The sequence below is a fragment of the Dromaius novaehollandiae genome, chromosome 12, assembly GCF_036370855.1.
Source record: "Dromaius novaehollandiae isolate bDroNov1 chromosome 12, bDroNov1.hap1, whole genome shotgun sequence".
Taxonomy (NCBI): domain Eukaryota; kingdom Metazoa; phylum Chordata; class Aves; order Casuariiformes; family Dromaiidae; genus Dromaius; species Dromaius novaehollandiae.
In genome coordinates, this window is record NC_088109.1 from 16,171,843 (window position 1) to 16,186,912 (window position 15,070).

At 45.1% G+C, this 15,070-nt stretch overlaps 3 protein-coding genes across 16 annotated transcripts in view; 2 read left to right on the forward strand and 1 right to left on the reverse strand.

Moving 5' to 3' along the window:
- Positions 1 to 1,960, forward strand: part of PXK (PX domain containing serine/threonine kinase like) — a 37,362-nt gene extending 35,402 nt beyond the window's left edge. For 3 of the 5 annotated variants that reach the window (XM_064519074.1, XM_064519075.1, XM_064519077.1), the window contains exon 18: positions 852 to 1,960. In XM_064519074.1, the coding sequence (XP_064375144.1) occupies positions 852 to 1,057 (206 nt within the window). In that variant the 3' untranslated portion in view covers positions 1,058 to 1,960. The remainder of the gene's footprint in view (positions 1 to 851) is intronic. The other 2 variants (XM_064519078.1, XM_064519079.1) reach the window with 1 other exon arrangement.
- PDHB (pyruvate dehydrogenase E1 subunit beta) lies at positions 1,755 to 7,265 on the reverse strand. Its single transcript, XM_026102683.2, has 10 exons — positions 7,138 to 7,265; positions 6,986 to 7,054; positions 6,610 to 6,717; positions 6,476 to 6,538; positions 6,356 to 6,391; positions 5,976 to 6,261; positions 4,971 to 5,081; positions 4,409 to 4,500; positions 3,747 to 3,888; positions 1,755 to 3,339 (listed from the first exon to the last, which is right to left on the reverse strand). Exons 1-10 carry the CDS (start codon positions 7,195 to 7,197, stop codon positions 3,194 to 3,196), a joined length of 1,113 nt encoding a protein of 370 aa, XP_025958468.2. The 5' UTR covers positions 7,198 to 7,265; the 3' UTR covers positions 1,755 to 3,193.
- Positions 7,266 to 7,324: 59 nt separating this feature from the next.
- KCTD6 (potassium channel tetramerization domain containing 6) lies at positions 7,325 to 14,915 on the forward strand. Of its 10 annotated transcripts, none has more exons than XM_064519086.1 (5): positions 7,326 to 7,721; positions 8,746 to 8,861; positions 9,842 to 9,949; positions 12,201 to 12,309; positions 13,492 to 14,915. In XM_064519086.1, exons 4-5 carry the CDS (start codon positions 12,283 to 12,285, stop codon positions 14,176 to 14,178), a joined length of 714 nt encoding a protein of 237 aa, XP_064375156.1. In that variant the 5' UTR covers positions 7,326 to 7,721; positions 8,746 to 8,861; positions 9,842 to 9,949; positions 12,201 to 12,282; the 3' UTR covers positions 14,179 to 14,915. The 10 variants fall into 10 exon arrangements, with proteins under 10 accessions (XP_064375157.1, XP_064375160.1, XP_064375156.1 ...); XM_064519088.1 differs by lacking the exon at positions 7,326 to 7,721 and adding an exon at positions 10,830 to 10,995 and having other exon boundaries at positions 7,892 to 8,861; positions 12,205 to 12,309; XM_026102706.2 differs by lacking the exon at positions 7,326 to 7,721 and adding an exon at positions 8,039 to 8,595.
- Positions 14,916 to 15,070: the final 155 nt, after the last annotated feature.

Here is a 15,070-nt window from a genome sequence, read left to right on the forward strand (position 1 = left end):
GAGCTGAGCTGCCAGGAGCCACCTCCACGCAGGCCCTGACTGCTGGTTACTGCCTGCGTGCAGGGAGCCAAGGCATGGAGGCAGCAAGGCAAGGCAAGATGAGAAGCATGAGACAGGTGAGGTGGATGTGCCTGGGGTGAGTGTGGAGCCAGGGCTTAGGGTGACTGGGGTAGAAAACAAGGGTGAAAGCGCGAAGGTGACTGGTGGGGTACAGGAGGCATGTGGTGCGAGTGGCAGATTGTTGTGATTCATTCAGCCTGTGAAACAAGAGTTTGTGATAGCGCATTTGGAGAAAAGTCTACTAGTGCTGTGAAAGTGAAAAACATTTCCCCCAAAATCTTCTATCTGCAGTTAGTAATCTAAAAATGGAATATAATCAGATCAAGCAGTCATCACAAATTCTACAGCGATGTGTTCCTTTGCAAGAACAGTAAAGTTTGCCATGGAAACGCAAACAGGTAAAAAGATTTACTTCCAGTCTTTGTTACTGGTCGTAACCCAAAGAGCAAACTGCTTCACCGGGGCCGAACAAGAGAAAGTGAAGACGAGAGGTCCTCTTAAGTGATCTTCATTGCTTTCCGTGCAAGATCACATTCTTGTCATGTTTTGCATCCCTGAGCACTGAGGCACTTCAGGCTTTCTTTCAGAGGTGTCTCAGATGACACGACTTGCCTGCAGATAGAGGGATTTGATCTCTTTGGCATTTTTCATCTGTTCTGTTCTCCGCACCCTGCTTGCATTCAAGGAGTGACGTGATGAGTACAGAGCTGCCCAAAGCTAGCTGAGCAGCTGCAGTCCTCTGCAGCAGGGCTTCCCTGGCAGCATCAAACTGCATCTTCTCTCCTCAACAGGAGCATCGTCGATACCCCCAGCACCGCCACCGCCGCCCCTGCCACCAGCAGCTCCTCCTCCGAGTACGGAGGTGCCAGTGCAGCCAAGCCCTCTGCCCGCTGTCAGTGCAAGCCGAGGAGCCTTGCTCAGCTCCATTCAAAACTTTCAGAAAGGAACTTTGAAGAAAACAGAGACGTGTGACTACAGCGCTCCCCGGATCAGCTGAGGCTACTGGTTGCCCCAGGATTGGATTCGCCCTCCCCCTCCTGTGCCGTCCGGGAATGAGTTCCTCCTAGCCAGCAACGGATCCACCAGCAGATAGCAGCTAATCACCCTGTAGCTCTGTTTACCCCTATTTCAGCTTTCCTTGAGTAGCAGCACTACCCTGTCTGATTTGCATTGCCATGCTGTGATATTAAAGAACCCCTCATTCTTATTAAAGAATTTTGTTCTCTAGCTACAGTTTCAGGGGTAAAACAACTTCTATATAGCTGAATAAAAACATGAAAATAGGAATGACCATGATCATGGTGAATTAATGCAGTTTTTTTCTAGTTCTGTTCCACCCCTTTTCTCAGAATACATGAATCTAGTTTTAGTCAGCTCTAAGTTTTTCAACACTTTCATTCAGTTAACACATCTAATTCTTGCTGAATCAGTGAGGTTTTGTTTTAGATAATCAAAAAAAAAGAAAGCACTTAGTCTAAAGTGTACTGCACAGGTGAGGGAACTGGAGAATTGAATCTTATTTCCACCATAGTTGCTGGTGGAGTAAAAATGCTGTCTCATTACATTTGTTTAAATGGACATCCTACCTGGAACTCTAAGGGAAAGTGTTTTTAAATGAAGAAACAGTTGAAATGGGAGTTAATGGGGCACTGGGATATTATTCATGGTTTAATTAAATACAAGGTTAATTCAAGTGAATTTTACAGTTTAAACTTTATTGAAAGATCCTTTTTGATTTGCTTAAAACCTTAAATAAATTGCACTTTAAAGGATTATAGATAATCCATTTTTAAATTCAAGTACATCAGTGTTTGTTACTATGCAGAGAATGTCTGTACAAAGTTTCATGTAACCTGTGATATTCAGTCATTTTTATTAAAATGTTAATGGAATTCCTCCAGCAGTGTGGTGATGGGTGCATTCAGCTAAGATTTCACCTGCAAGCCAGACTTCCTAAGAATCTAACAGCATTTCTACTACCAGGAAATACAATGAAAGTTTAGTTCTGACAGATTCCTGGCCTGTAACTGATGTAGGACCTGAGCTCTTCCATCTACTTACGAAGGTAAGTATCTCCTCCCCGTGTTAACTGTAAAAGGCAGTTTATCCTTGGTATAGAGCAAGCCACACTGCACAGCTCCTGTAGGTGGCTTTTACTCTGTACCAGGACAACGGAAGCTACTTCAGAAAAACTAATGGAGCTCTACCTGTCAGGACCCTTAGCTAAACACAGGTGTGAGCTGATCTGCCTGAAGGCTACTGCAACTGTTTCCCACCTCTTGCATGCGGATTTGTATCTGCTACAAACTGTAGCCATAGGATGTACTATGCTTTAGACCCAGGCATACTGGATCTGAATAAAAAGACTTATTTTATTGTAAGAACTATAACTGAGAGTGCTGTTAGCCCCTATAGCAAGTTGAATAATGCATAAATCATGGCAACTCAAAATACTTACTTTTACTGTTTTAGGTGGTATCTAGTAAAGAAAAGCTAGGTATTATTTTCCATCACATACTGAAGATGACCAGAATCTTTATTTAAGCCATTGTGCAGAAGCTTTACTGCATGAGACAATAGTTTTCTTCAAACTAAACATGTTAACCATCTCTTAACGCATACCACAGACTTCCAAAACCACTTTGTACAGATAGTTGCACTTAAGTTGTCCTGTTGAAAAACAAGGCTTTAAACCAGAGTGAGTTATCATTCATCTTTAATAAGCCTTGCTGCCACAGGCTCCAGGCCCCCCACTGCTCAGTGCAGTTTTTCACCTGACCACCACCACAGTCAGTTTAACACCTCTAGTCTGATGATTAGAAGACAAGCAAAAAGAGAGGTTTTTCCTCACTCTGAATTTAGAATAGGATTTCTCCATATACAGTAACACCGATCCACTTGTACTATTGAAGTACAAAAGCTGACTTACAAATACGCATTACTATATCATCACTTTGAAGTGTGGCTTAGAGGATAACCCCATTACACACAGCCATATAAATATTCTGGGAGATCATAGTATTTTTCCCCACTGTACAAAAGTTCATGTAGCTATACAACAAAGTTATGCATTCAGCTTGCCATACACCATTAATGCTTTTTAAAGCAGGACTTTAAAATATGTATTTACAATTTAGATATTTAAAGTTTTCTTCACTGCAAATATTATATCCTTCACTTGAGGTATGCAGTTATCTTCTAGAATTTTTGCATAAGGCATAGGAACATCTGCACCTGTAACACGGACAGCTGGAGCATCCAAGTAGTTAAAGGCAGGTCCTGAAACAGAAGACAGCTGTCAGTTTGCCACATACTGTGGTTTTCTCTCAGTTCAATTTCTGAGTCCTAAACAATTTCATTCTTGTAGTTTCAATATTCCAGAGCTAGCTGTTCCTGCTCATTTATCTTCATGCACTAAGATTTAGATGCAGAGTTACTATCCTGCTTATTACAGTCAGATTCTTGGGATAAGAATTACTCACAGCTGCTCATCCATAGGCAAGGTACAGCTTCCACCCTGTGACCATCTCTAGAGTGAGATGGCTAAGCTCAAGCTCCTCAGATACAAGACCCCAGCTTTATCTTATCTCATTATCTGCATTTGGCTTTATCAAGCAGTTTATGAAGAAGTCATCAGGATTTAAACTAACAAATTAGATCAACAAGTATATTTCAAAACTAAGTACCTTCCATGATCCTGGCACAGATTTCAGCTCCTACTCCAAACTGTGGCCAACCTCCTTCTACAGTTACAAGATGGTTTGTCTTTACAACGCTGGCTTCTATTGTTTCAATATCCATTGGTCGAATGGTACGCAGATTTATAACCTTAAAGAAAGCGAGTGAATTAGTTTTGCTATGATCTAAGCCTGTCAGTTACTACTGGTTGGGTACCATGTCCCTTGTCACTTTCAGCTGTTCTGACTTTGATGATAAGACAAAGTCAACAAAATTACAAACATTTTATCCTGGCAAACATTTTACAGAATGGTTTCTGATGGGTCCTGGAAAATCCCAGATAGACGAGTCTTGCTGTATCTACATACCACCATGCTGATTATATAGTGTACAGTTCTGCTTATCATCATACAGCTAGTGCAGTACAGCTAGTCCATCTGAAGAGCTTTAAACATTCTGCCTTCATTTTGTGATGAAAGGTCAAATGCAGGAACATGAAGTGCACATGCTTGGTTCACTGATTATGAAAGCATTTAAAAATGTAAGACATTTATACTTAATACAGTTAAGTTTTGCAGGGGCTGAACAAGACGCACTGCTTTTTTTTTTTTCTTCAGTCCATGGGAAGGAGAAAGGGGAGAGAAAAAAGAAAAAGAAAAACCCTACACACCTCACACTCTACACCTTCTTTGGCAAGTACAGCAGCAGCTTCCAAACAGTGTCCAACAGGTCTTGAGTGTGACACTAAAGTAACATGAGTTCCTAGAACAGAAACAAGAGAGAGAGACTTAAATTCTTCCTGCAGCCCCATGCTCTTTTCAAGGTAATGTTAGGATGCTCTTGTAAATTTAAGTATTTACCATTTCAAATAAATGTAAGGAATTCTACAGCCACAGCCTGAAAAATGGCAGTGGAAGGACTATGTCAAAACACAAACTGCACCCTTGAATTCAGGGAACTGAAGAGAGATTGAATATACTTCTTACATTATTCCTTTTAAACCTTCAGATAATTCAGTGTTAAATTATGAACAAGCTGAGCCTATAGTGCTTTCCCTTGCATTTTTGGGGAAAAAAAAAAACCAAATGAAAAACTTTCTCAGGTGGAGAAAAAAGTGTTTCAGACATTACCTGTTCCCTGTGAAAGCAGTGTTTTAAGGGGGTAAGAGTTAAAGAAAGCTCTCTCTGCGCAGTTCCATTAGTAAGAATACATTAACTGTGTTCTCAGCTTACCTTGCCTTTCTATTTTGGCTTTTCCAATTGGAACAACAAAATCCTTTGACTGTGCCTCTTCTGACATTTCAAAGGGAACACCATACAGCAGTTCATTCTCCAGCATCACAACTAGAACAAAACTTATTTGGATTAATTTGTAGTTCTACAGGCACAGGCCTATACTGAGGATAACAGTACTAGAGCAGACTAGCTCAACTAGGAACTGAGTATGTTTGTGGGGGGGGGGGGGGAATCTCAGTTTTGACTTCACTATTGAATTATTTTAAAAATCTAAATCAATAGGTTAGAATTGGTCTTAAGCAGGATCAGGTATTTAGTTTGTGGTACAGGATAGTAATAGGTCTTCATATAACACAAAAACTGAATTAGGCAATCTAGGTTGATAAAGCTAACCGACTTACAAGGCCTCTGTTTCTAAAAGTATACATTGTGAGGTTTATAGAGCTGAGTGTACAACTCCAACTAGAGCGAATGAAAGTGGGAAGGGTCATGGTCTACAGAATGTTGCTGCAGAATTGCTAGTTTTAGAAAAGTCTTAGATTTTGCATGCATGCTTGTGAAAAAGGAAAACAGAGGCTGCCCTGCTTTTCAGTTAATGGCATGACATTCTGAATGTATCATCTGAATTTCAAGATCTGTAAAAATGACAGACACTATATATACAAAACTCTTCCCTGATTTTTATCCTCTTAAATTCCTTTATGATAGATTCATAAATGCTTCTTCCAAGCTTCCAGATTGGTACCAAATCAGGATTAAAGATAAAGGAGCTGGCAACAGCACAAGATTAGAGCCTACTGCTAGCAAGCCACATGATTTAGGAAAAAGTATCAGAATCAATACCTCCGTGCCTTTGCAAGTACCTTAAAGTGAGAGTAAAGCAATCTTAAGTGTTTAGGGTTTTAAACATTTTTTTTTTTAAACGGGGTGTGAGAAGAAACATGAAGAGACATTCTTTTTAAGAACTAACATTAGCTATTGCCACAATCTGAGTGTATTCACCTGGATTATCATCCCGGATCGATGCTTTAAGCAGACCTTTCGCATCTTCTGAGCTCCATGGACTAACAACTTTCAGTCCTGGACAGTGCCCATACCAAGCAGCGAAGCACTGCGAGTGCTGGGCAGCGACTCCGGCTGACGCCCCATTGGGGCCCCTGAAGACGATGGGAACAGCAATCGATCCTGCAGACATGTAACAGGTCTTGGCAGCAGAGTTTATGACCTGATCAATTGCTTGCATGGAGAAGTTGAACGTCATGAATTCACACACTGGCCTCAACCCAGCCTATTAAAGTCAGGATATATATTAGTGCTTTTTTACATAAAAGAGCTTATTTTAACAGTTTAATTCAGCAGTAAAAAAATGTAAATTTACAAACCATAGCAGCACCAACAGCAATTCCCGTGAAGCCCATCTTAAACAGAAAGAAACCAAGGGTAAGTGTCTGGGGAGGAGGAGACAGAAGGATCACCACGGTAAGAGACAGGTGAAGCCATACCTCTGATATCGGGGTGTCGATTACTCTCTTGTCCCCATACTTCTTCCAGAGACCTCGGGAGATCTGTGGGGCAGAAGAGAGGAGTCAGGGCCCGTGCGAGGGCCTTTCCCAGCCGGTTAACCGCGGCCGCTCACCTTGTAGGCACCGTCGTACTGGGCCACCTCCTCGCCAAGCAGGAACACCCGCTCATCCCGCTCCAGCTCCTCGTCCAGCGCCTGGTTCAGCGCATCTCGCACCGTCACCTGCGGGACACGCACTCTCGCAGAGCGGGGGCGAGACCCGCACCCCGAGGGGCACCTCACACCCCAGGGGGGCGAGCACCCCTCCAGGTGGCCCCTCACATCATGGGGGAGGAAATCACCTCTCGCCACCCCCCCACTGCCCCACACCCCCGGCGGCCCCTCACACTGAGGCGTGTGTGGGGGGGTACCCTCTCCCCCACCCCCCCAACCGCCCCCACAGCGCGGGGTCCCCTCCCGCTCCCCGGGCGCCTCTCGCCGCCCCCGGTACCTGTATGGCGGCGGGCGCGGAGAGCCGGATCCCCCTGCGCAGCTGGAGCAGCCGCCCGGCGGCGGGGCCCTGCGGAGAGAAGGCAGAGGACGACAGCTGAGCGGCGGCGACAGCGGGCGAGCCGCGGCGGGGCCCGGCCCGGGCCCACCTACCTGCCGCCCGCCCGGCACCAGGCGCCGCAGAGCCCCCACTGCCGCCGCCGCCGCCGCCATCTTGGCCGTGTCCTCTAGCGCCGAAAGCGGGGGGGGGAAGAGAGGGGGGGGAGGGTCGCGCGCCGCCAGTGACGTCAAGCCCCGCCCCAGACAACAGCCGTGCCTGCTCCGTGCTCTCGCGAGAGCAGAGGCGCGCCGCCACTTCCGCTCCCCCGCGGCGCCGGCTTGGCCCGTTGGGGCCAACCGTGGGCGCATCCTGCGTTTATGGGGCGGCGCAGGGGTCAAAATTGTGCGCCGGGCCCGCCGGGACGGCTCCTCACCGCACAGCCCGTTCCCTCCTCACCCCCCACTTCCAGACGGAGCCCTCCGGGCGCTTTCACCCCACGGCCCCCGCCTGTGCCCGGCTGCCCTTGCCCCTTGCCCCAGCTCGGGGCGGGGCCTCGGCAGCGGGGCGGGGCTTGTGACAGACCCCGCCCACCGCCCCTCCCCCATCCCGCCCGCCCGCGGCGGCGGCTCAACTCCGGCCTCGCGCTCAGTCGTCCCCGCCGCCGCCGGGCTCCGCCTCAGCGCCGGGAGCTGCGCCCGTGAGTGCCGGGGCCGGGGGTGGGGGGGTCGCCTGGGGGGGCCAGGGCGGGACGCGGCGCCCACACGGGCCCCGGGGGAGGCGCGGCCGGGCCGGGCGGGGCGGGCTCGGGCGCGGCTTGGGGACGACGAGGAAGGAGGGCGCCGGGCCGGCCGGGCCCGCTCCGGCAGCGGGTGGCCCCGCTCCTGCCGGCCCGGCTCCGGGAGGGAGCCAGGCGGGGCGGGGCAGGGCAGGGGTCCCGGCGCCGGTCGCGGGCAGGGGGCGGGAGAGGCGCCCCGGCTCGCTCCCAGCTGCTCTGCTGAATCACTGCGCCGGGGGGGGGGGGGGTCCCCGCCGCGGCCTCTGGTGGCAGGTGGCGCTTCCGAGTGCAGGTCCCGCGGGAGCCAAAGCGCACCGGCAAAACCCAGCCGTGGTCGCCGGCCACGACCGCGGGGCCGGCGGGACAGGCCGGGCGGGGTCTCTGCTTTCGGCTCCTGGCGTGAGTCGAGGGCGAGGCGGGGCCGTGCGCTTCTCCAGCAGCTGCCGGTTACGGGGGAAGTCTGGAACTGGACCGAGAGCAGGTGTTGGGGAGGAAACTGCAGGAGCTTGTAGTGAAGCAGCTAGGCGTGGGGGAATGAAAATGCCGCGGGGCTGGCGTGAGCGTGTTTTTTTCCTTCTGCCTGAGGTGAGGTGTAAACATAGTGAAAAGAAACTAAGGAAAAGCAAGAATACATTAATCTGTAATAAACTGCCGTAGTCATTGTAAGCTTGACGTATTTCGAAGGTGCTGCGTGCCCCCTTGAGTGAAGCAAATCTGCTGAATTACCAGAGGGTTTGGTACCTTGTTTTCTGAAGACAGCATCTCCTCCCTGCCCTTTCTCAGCTAAGGTGGCATGGTGCTGTATCATCTTGGTTTTGCTCTACACACTGTGGTGTCACTGCACTGTTTTGTGGAGCAGAGTCATTGCTTGTTCTAGTTTAGTTTTTGTCAGTTCAAGTGACTCCGTGATAGAGATTTACCACAAAAACTTGCCTTTCAAATTCAGTGACTGGATCAGGAGCAGGGAGGTACTCCACGGATGTAACGTAACTGCGCAGAGCTGGAGTTTTGTCTCATCCTTGGAGATCTAAATGTCAGAGACAAGGATCTTGCTGAGTGGGTGTGAGTAGCTTGAAAGACTCAGTATATTTGTCTGTATAAATACAGTCTGAGCTTTGCTCCTTTTAATTCTTTAAGTTGCTGTTTGTGCAATTCCTGTCAACTTTGTGTTGACCTAGAAATCTAAGATGCCTACTGAGATTAAACGGTTTGTCTTACAATGCTGATATCAAAGTGTCCACTGAAGGTTAGAACTACAAGCAAATCTTTTAAGTCCTTTGTTAGAAAAACTAGTTAGAGGAAAAACATTTAGAGCAGACCAGGCGGTGCCTGCCTCTTGACCCTTAAGTGTTAGGTATATTTCTGCTCCTCCTTCATTTAACTGCATGTGATACAAATACTGCGATTTTTCTCCAGGAGCAGCGTGGTAGCCTGTTCCCTTGACCAAATGCAACATACGTGGTCCCAGCAGCGAAAAGGCTTGGCAATGCCGCTGGCTTCCCCTAGGTCTGACTTGGGCCCACACGTGTGTTTTCACAGATGCAGACTCTGATGGAAGCTGACTCTCATTTGCTTTCTCTGAATCTCAGCCTGCAAAATGGTTGCGTGCTAGTAGCTCTGTTCATGGGAGAAGCCTTACTGAAGTTAATGGGACTACTGTTGCAGTAATATTGCTAGTAAATAGCGTTATAATCCTCTGAGTCATAAAATATTTAATAAGACTGAGCGTTCTATAAGTGCAGGTCCCCAATTTGATATATTAAGCATGAAATGATGACTCGAGTGCTTTTTATCAAAGGTGCTTGCCTCTTATTGTTAATTTCTAGTTTTGGATGTGCTCGACGCTGGGATAGGATGAGATGACCAGGTTAGCACTGTCTGTCTTCTCCCCACCTCCCCAAAAAAGCTTAATGAAAGTAAGATAATGGTTTGACACAGTCAGCACACCGAAGTGCAATATTCTGTTTGGCTTGTATGGTGTCAGCAGTTTGCCTTGCTAAATTTCATCTCAAATGAATATTTCTTATGGTTATTAAACACAGGCTGTGTTGGGATACGTCTGCGTCTCGTCTCTGCTGTCTGGACACAGGCTGGTCTCCTTGTGTCATCCGTTTGCGTTGTGCGTCTCGCTGCGATGCTAGCTCTGCCAGGTATGTCTGTGCACGTCTAGTGATTCTGGATTCTCACACAAAAATCAATGAGGTTTCTAGATGCCACTTATTTATTGAGGGCTGAGGTTGTTTCAGCTAATTGTTCTCATAAATTCACTCCAGTGTTACGTAGCGATGCTGTGATCAAACATTAGTTCATGCCTTCATACAGACAGGCAGAGGTAACCTGTTTCTTTTCCTGAATGGTCACTGATAAAGAACATCTTGATTGATCTGTACTGAGGACTTAGATGCTGGCCAAAACAGCGTAGTATTCATCCACCCATTTAAATAACTCTGATGGACATCCATCCATCTTTGAATTATTCTGAATGTAATTTCTAGTTAACTTTATTAAGACTGCAGCTCTGTTCTCTCATGATAATCAGTGGAGTTTTGGGCTGGCTGCATTGTTTTACCTTCAAGCGAATGCTTTACGTGAACACCAGAAACCTACTCCAGTCGCTTCCATGGTTTTAATGTTTCTGCATGCTATGTTGGGGTTGTACTCAACCAAAATAACAACTGTAAGTACGTTTTTCCCTGGAAATTAAAAGGAATTTAGAAGGTCTGAGCTAATGATAAAAGTTAATGATCCATACTTGGATGACAAAGGAAAATAAAGATGGACCTGAATAAATTCCCTTTTTGATATGTCAGAAAAAAAGAACCTCAAACAAAACATCATGGAATTTGGCAAAAGAGCTAGTATTCCAGGTCTATCTACTGTCAGGGAAGCATGCTCCATCCCTTAATTGGTAAAAATAGGATGGTGGTATGACTAGTTCTGTATCTTAATTCCTTAGTCTTCTGTTGTCTGAGCTCATGGTTTTCATATGCCGATTTTATTTTTTCTTTTCTTAATACATTTGAAATGCAGTTGAGGCTGCGTACATGCTGCTGGCCCCCAAAAGCCTGACCTTTTGAAAGCCGTTCTGCTTAAACCCAGAGTTTGGGCATGGTAGCAGAGTCCAGAGAGATGGGATGTGTTGCGTTATACTGTGGTGAATGACACTGACCTTGTTTGCCAGGAATGAGAAGGGCAAGTAAATTTTTGTTCAGAATTAACTGCGAACCTTTAATTGTTTGAGAATGTAGTACTCTGCCTTGGGTTAATCTTCATACATCTTTTTGCTGGGTGACTGTAGGCTGAAGTATGTTAGTAAAGAGGTTCGTCTTTACTTACAAGTGGAATTCTCAGTAAATATGTGTGTCTTTAATATGTAAAAATAAAATCTGAAAAGCTGCGCCCCACTCGAAACAGACTGTCCTAAACTTTCAGCGATTCTAGCAGAGATGCAGACTCCTGTATAGGGAATAAAGGCTAACTGGCAACTGGCTTCTCTCTCTGTGCATCACTCACCATGTGGTCCACAGGCCACCTTTGGAAAGCCTCCGCTGGTGCCTGGAGTTGCTCTTTTTTTTTTTTTTCCCCCCTCTTCCCCCTGAGTTGCATAAACCAGGCTGTGGAATTTCCCGTGCCGCTCTCGCGTGGAGGGAGTCCCCCTGTTATGTAAGTTGGCAGTTCAGCATCTTCTAGGAAGTTGTGGCATGAACCACTTCTTGATTTGCTTTTGTTGGAGCATTGTTGAAAATGTGTTTGATATCCTCTTGCTTGTCCCTAAAGAGATTTCTTTTGAAAGTTTGTATGTGTTTGTGAAGTGCACTTGCACTCTTTCTCTGTAGATTAGTGTTCTTGCTATCAATTGCAGTTCTTCACTATTGAATTATTAACTCCACAGTGAGGGGTTTTTTTTTTTCATATTATTCATTGACTTTCATGCTTGATTTATTCTTCTGCATAATCTGAAACTGGAATATGGGAATTCTGACTAATGTTACTGGATCACATGTATGACCTCAATGCAGGCTAAATAAAGTTTTTAATTGGGAGAAAGACATCTGTCTTTAAAAGTACTCGCCGTTTTCCAAGTGAAAGGTAGTCTGTTTGCGAACATTTATTATCCTTAAAGATGCATTGCTTGTTATTTAACAAAACTGGGATGGTTGGAACAGCCGGTGAAGCGATTACAGTGCTCTGGAGACAGCCCTGTGGGTAGCGTGAAGGGAGATGCAGGGAAATGCTTGTTTGTAGGTTCTTCTGCTAATGTGGCTTTGCAGCTGAATGCAAGATGTGCGGAGAGCCTGCCTTTGACTAGAAAGCATTCCCCTTGGTTGTTCTTGTAGGTACTTACAGTCTGCCATGTTTTGTCCTTTGTTTTGTGTTTTTTGTGTGTGCTTTTTCCTGCAGGGAGAAAATAGGAGGCGAATCGTGTATCCTTTCAGAAACCTTCCGTTAAACTTGAAGTGCCACAGTTCAAGCAATTGAACAGATGGATAATGGAGACTGGGGATATATGGTAAGTGATCCAGTATAAGTGTGCTTGTGTCCTGAGCAGTACAACTGGGCTCTCAAGATCCTGAGGTAAGAATCCTTCCAGATCTGTTTGTGTAGCTTCAGTCATGTGAGAAGAAAAAATGTGCGTGTTACAACAGCTTACTTATATTCTCCTGTGTGTTCCACCTTACGTGCTATTTGTGGGGGATCTCATATTTCCTAGCTTAGCTAAAAATCGGCAAGTACTTAACTGACGTTTTAAGCTCATTGTTACCATCTTCCTAATATGCAAAGACTGAAAATAGTTTGTGCTTCCTGCATATAGTTTTAAGGACTTTGTCATTTTATTTATAAAGAAAAATATTTTTCCTTGTAAACTCTGTCTTAAACTAGACAAACACATCTTATTTTTCTCCTCTTCTCTTTCTCTAAACATTCTGTTGCCATCCATATGTCTCTTTTCTCTGTCTGGCCTGAGTCCTGATTGTCAGAATTAGTGGCCAGATGGGATTTATGTTCCTTTCTCTCTTGCTTCCTCATGAGTGATCTGGGAGCTGATGCAGAATAGTTTGGTGCTTTTCCTCCCCTTCTATGCAGCATGCTAATTTGCTAATAAATGTTTCTTTTTAGAGTTAAAAGCTGAAAGTTCTTTTTTGTTTGCTTGTTTTAATGATGTGTCTTAACCAGTGCATGGATTATTCTGATTGTGTGCTCTTGGTCCCATTTCTAAATTTGTGCTGTCCGTCTCTTTTGAGGGAGAGAAAGAGGCTGAAGTTCAGCTGATTTTTGTTCTAGAAAGAGAGACACATTGTGAAAGTGAGGAGCACTGATGGGTCTGATTCAGACTAACTTGTTCTTCAGGAAATCTCTCTGTTTTCATTTCGCTGTCTGATGAATAGGAAAAAGCTTGTTGCACAAATGCAAAACTTCTGTGGTAGTAGCTGAATGTTTCCGGTTAAGATTTCTAAAGCATTCTGAAATGTGTGTTCTGAATGCTAAGTATTACCCTGTTAGTTGCCAGCTGTGCCTTGTTGCTAGGTGGCTTGGATTTGTTCAGGTTTGAACAGCGCTTAAAGACATTAAATGGAAGAAGTGTGATTCCTTCTGGAGTCTGCAGTTTTCAAACAGTATCTGCCATGTCTGTTGGTGAGATGATTGAATCCTCTTGAGGTGGCTTGATAAACTGCAATTTTTCTCTTTCTAGATGACTGATCCAGTCACGCTAAATGTGGGTGGACACATGTATACGACATCCCTCACAACCCTAACAAGATATCCTGACTCAATGCTTGGGGCCATGTTCAGGGGAGACTTCCCCACTGCCAGGGACTCTCAGGGCAATTACTTTATTGACAGAGATGGACCACTTTTCCGCTATGTTCTTAACTTTTTAAGGACCTCAGAGCTGACTTTGCCACTGGACTTCAAGGAGTTCGATCTACTTCGAAAAGAAGCGGACTTCTATCAGATTGAACCACTAATTCAGTGTCTTAATGACCCCAAGCCACTGTATCCTGTGGATACCTTTGAGGAAGTGGTAGAGCTGTCCAGCACGCGGAAGCTTTCCAAGTACTCCAACCCTGTGGCTGTGATCATCACACAACTAACTATCACCACAAAAGTCCATTCATTACTGGAAGGCATTTCAAACCACTTTACAAAGTGGAATAAGCATATGATGGACACCAGGGACTGCCAGGTTTCCTTCACTTTTGGGCCATGTGATTACCACCAGGAAGTGTCGCTCCGAGTCCATCTGATGGAGTACATCACAAAGCAAGGCTTCACGATCAGGAATACGAGAGTTCATCATATGAGCGAGCGTGCCAATGAAAACACAGTGGAGCATAACTGGACTTTCTGTAGGTTGGCACGGAAAACAGATGACTGATCCCAACTCTACAGGAGCCATTTCAGTGGTTAGCAACTTAGTTGAACAATAAACTCGAGAGAGTCTGGATTTTGATGAAAGAAACAATGTGGGCTTTCTTTTTTTTCTTTCTTTTTTTCTTTTTTTATACGACTATTTATTGTTAATCTTTAAGAACTGGAGGAGTTTCGTTCTCTAGCAGCTCTGTCTCTTTGTCCTGTCCAGAAAAAAACATGCATGTGCCTGTTGAGTCAAGACACCTTTTTTGTTTGAAAGAGGGAGTCGAAGAATTAGTACAATAGGGTATTTTGTGTCATTAACACAATTCTCTGACGCAACTTAAAGTGCTAAAATTACCTCTGTTTAAATGGTTTCTAATCCTTCTAATGCTATGCCACTGGGAGTAAGAAACAAACAGAATTTAAGATGCAGTTGGAGAAAAGCTGCTATCATGTAGACTAATTTAGTTTCTAAATCAATAAACAGTATTGTAATATTCTAGGAAAACAGATCCCACCCTTTAAAAGTACTTGATAAGTACAGTTTCTTACAGTTATGACAACTGTTTCTTTCTATGCATATAAATCAAGCAACCAAATATTATCTGTAGCCATGGAAATATGATTAGATATATTTATATTGGATTCTGAATGCAAAATGTCCCTGTGGTAGAATTCATATTTTTAATGCCTGGTGCAATATTATTCCCAAGTGTAATGCCTGCCAGCAAGAAGCTAATAAAAATGTGAAATATAGAATGCTGTTTTGTATTTTTCGTCTTCTAGAACTCTGTTACTTAAAACAAACAAACAAAACCCAGAAACTGTTTTTCAGTGCTGCAGAGTAGTACAGACACTCTGGTAGGGCTCCGTTCTCCTCTGCTACTGACATATTTTGTTCCTTTTTATTCTTT

What these genes read in the sequence shown, in the direction of transcription:
- PDHB (XM_026102683.2), bottom strand. Translation starts at nt 7,197, where the DNA reads ATGGCGGCGGCGGCGGCGGCAGTGGGGGCTCTGCGGCGCCTGGTGCCG. An exon ending in TGGTGCCGGGCGGGCGGCAG is followed by an intron (nt 7,055 to 7,137) that starts GTAGGTGGGCCC and finishes TTCTCTCCGCAG; the next exon opens with GGCCCCGCCGCCGGGCGGCT. An exon ending in AGTACGACGGTGCCTACAAG is followed by an intron (nt 6,539 to 6,609) that starts GTGAGCGGCCGC and finishes TCTGCCCCACAG; the next exon opens with ATCTCCCGAGGTCTCTGGAA.
- KCTD6 (XM_064519087.1), top strand. Translation starts at nt 12,283, where the DNA reads ATGGATAATGGAGACTGGGGATATATG. An exon ending in ATGGAGACTGGGGATATATG is followed by an intron (nt 12,310 to 13,491) that starts GTAAGTGATCCA and finishes TTCTCTTTCTAG; the next exon opens with ATGACTGATCCAGTCACGCT.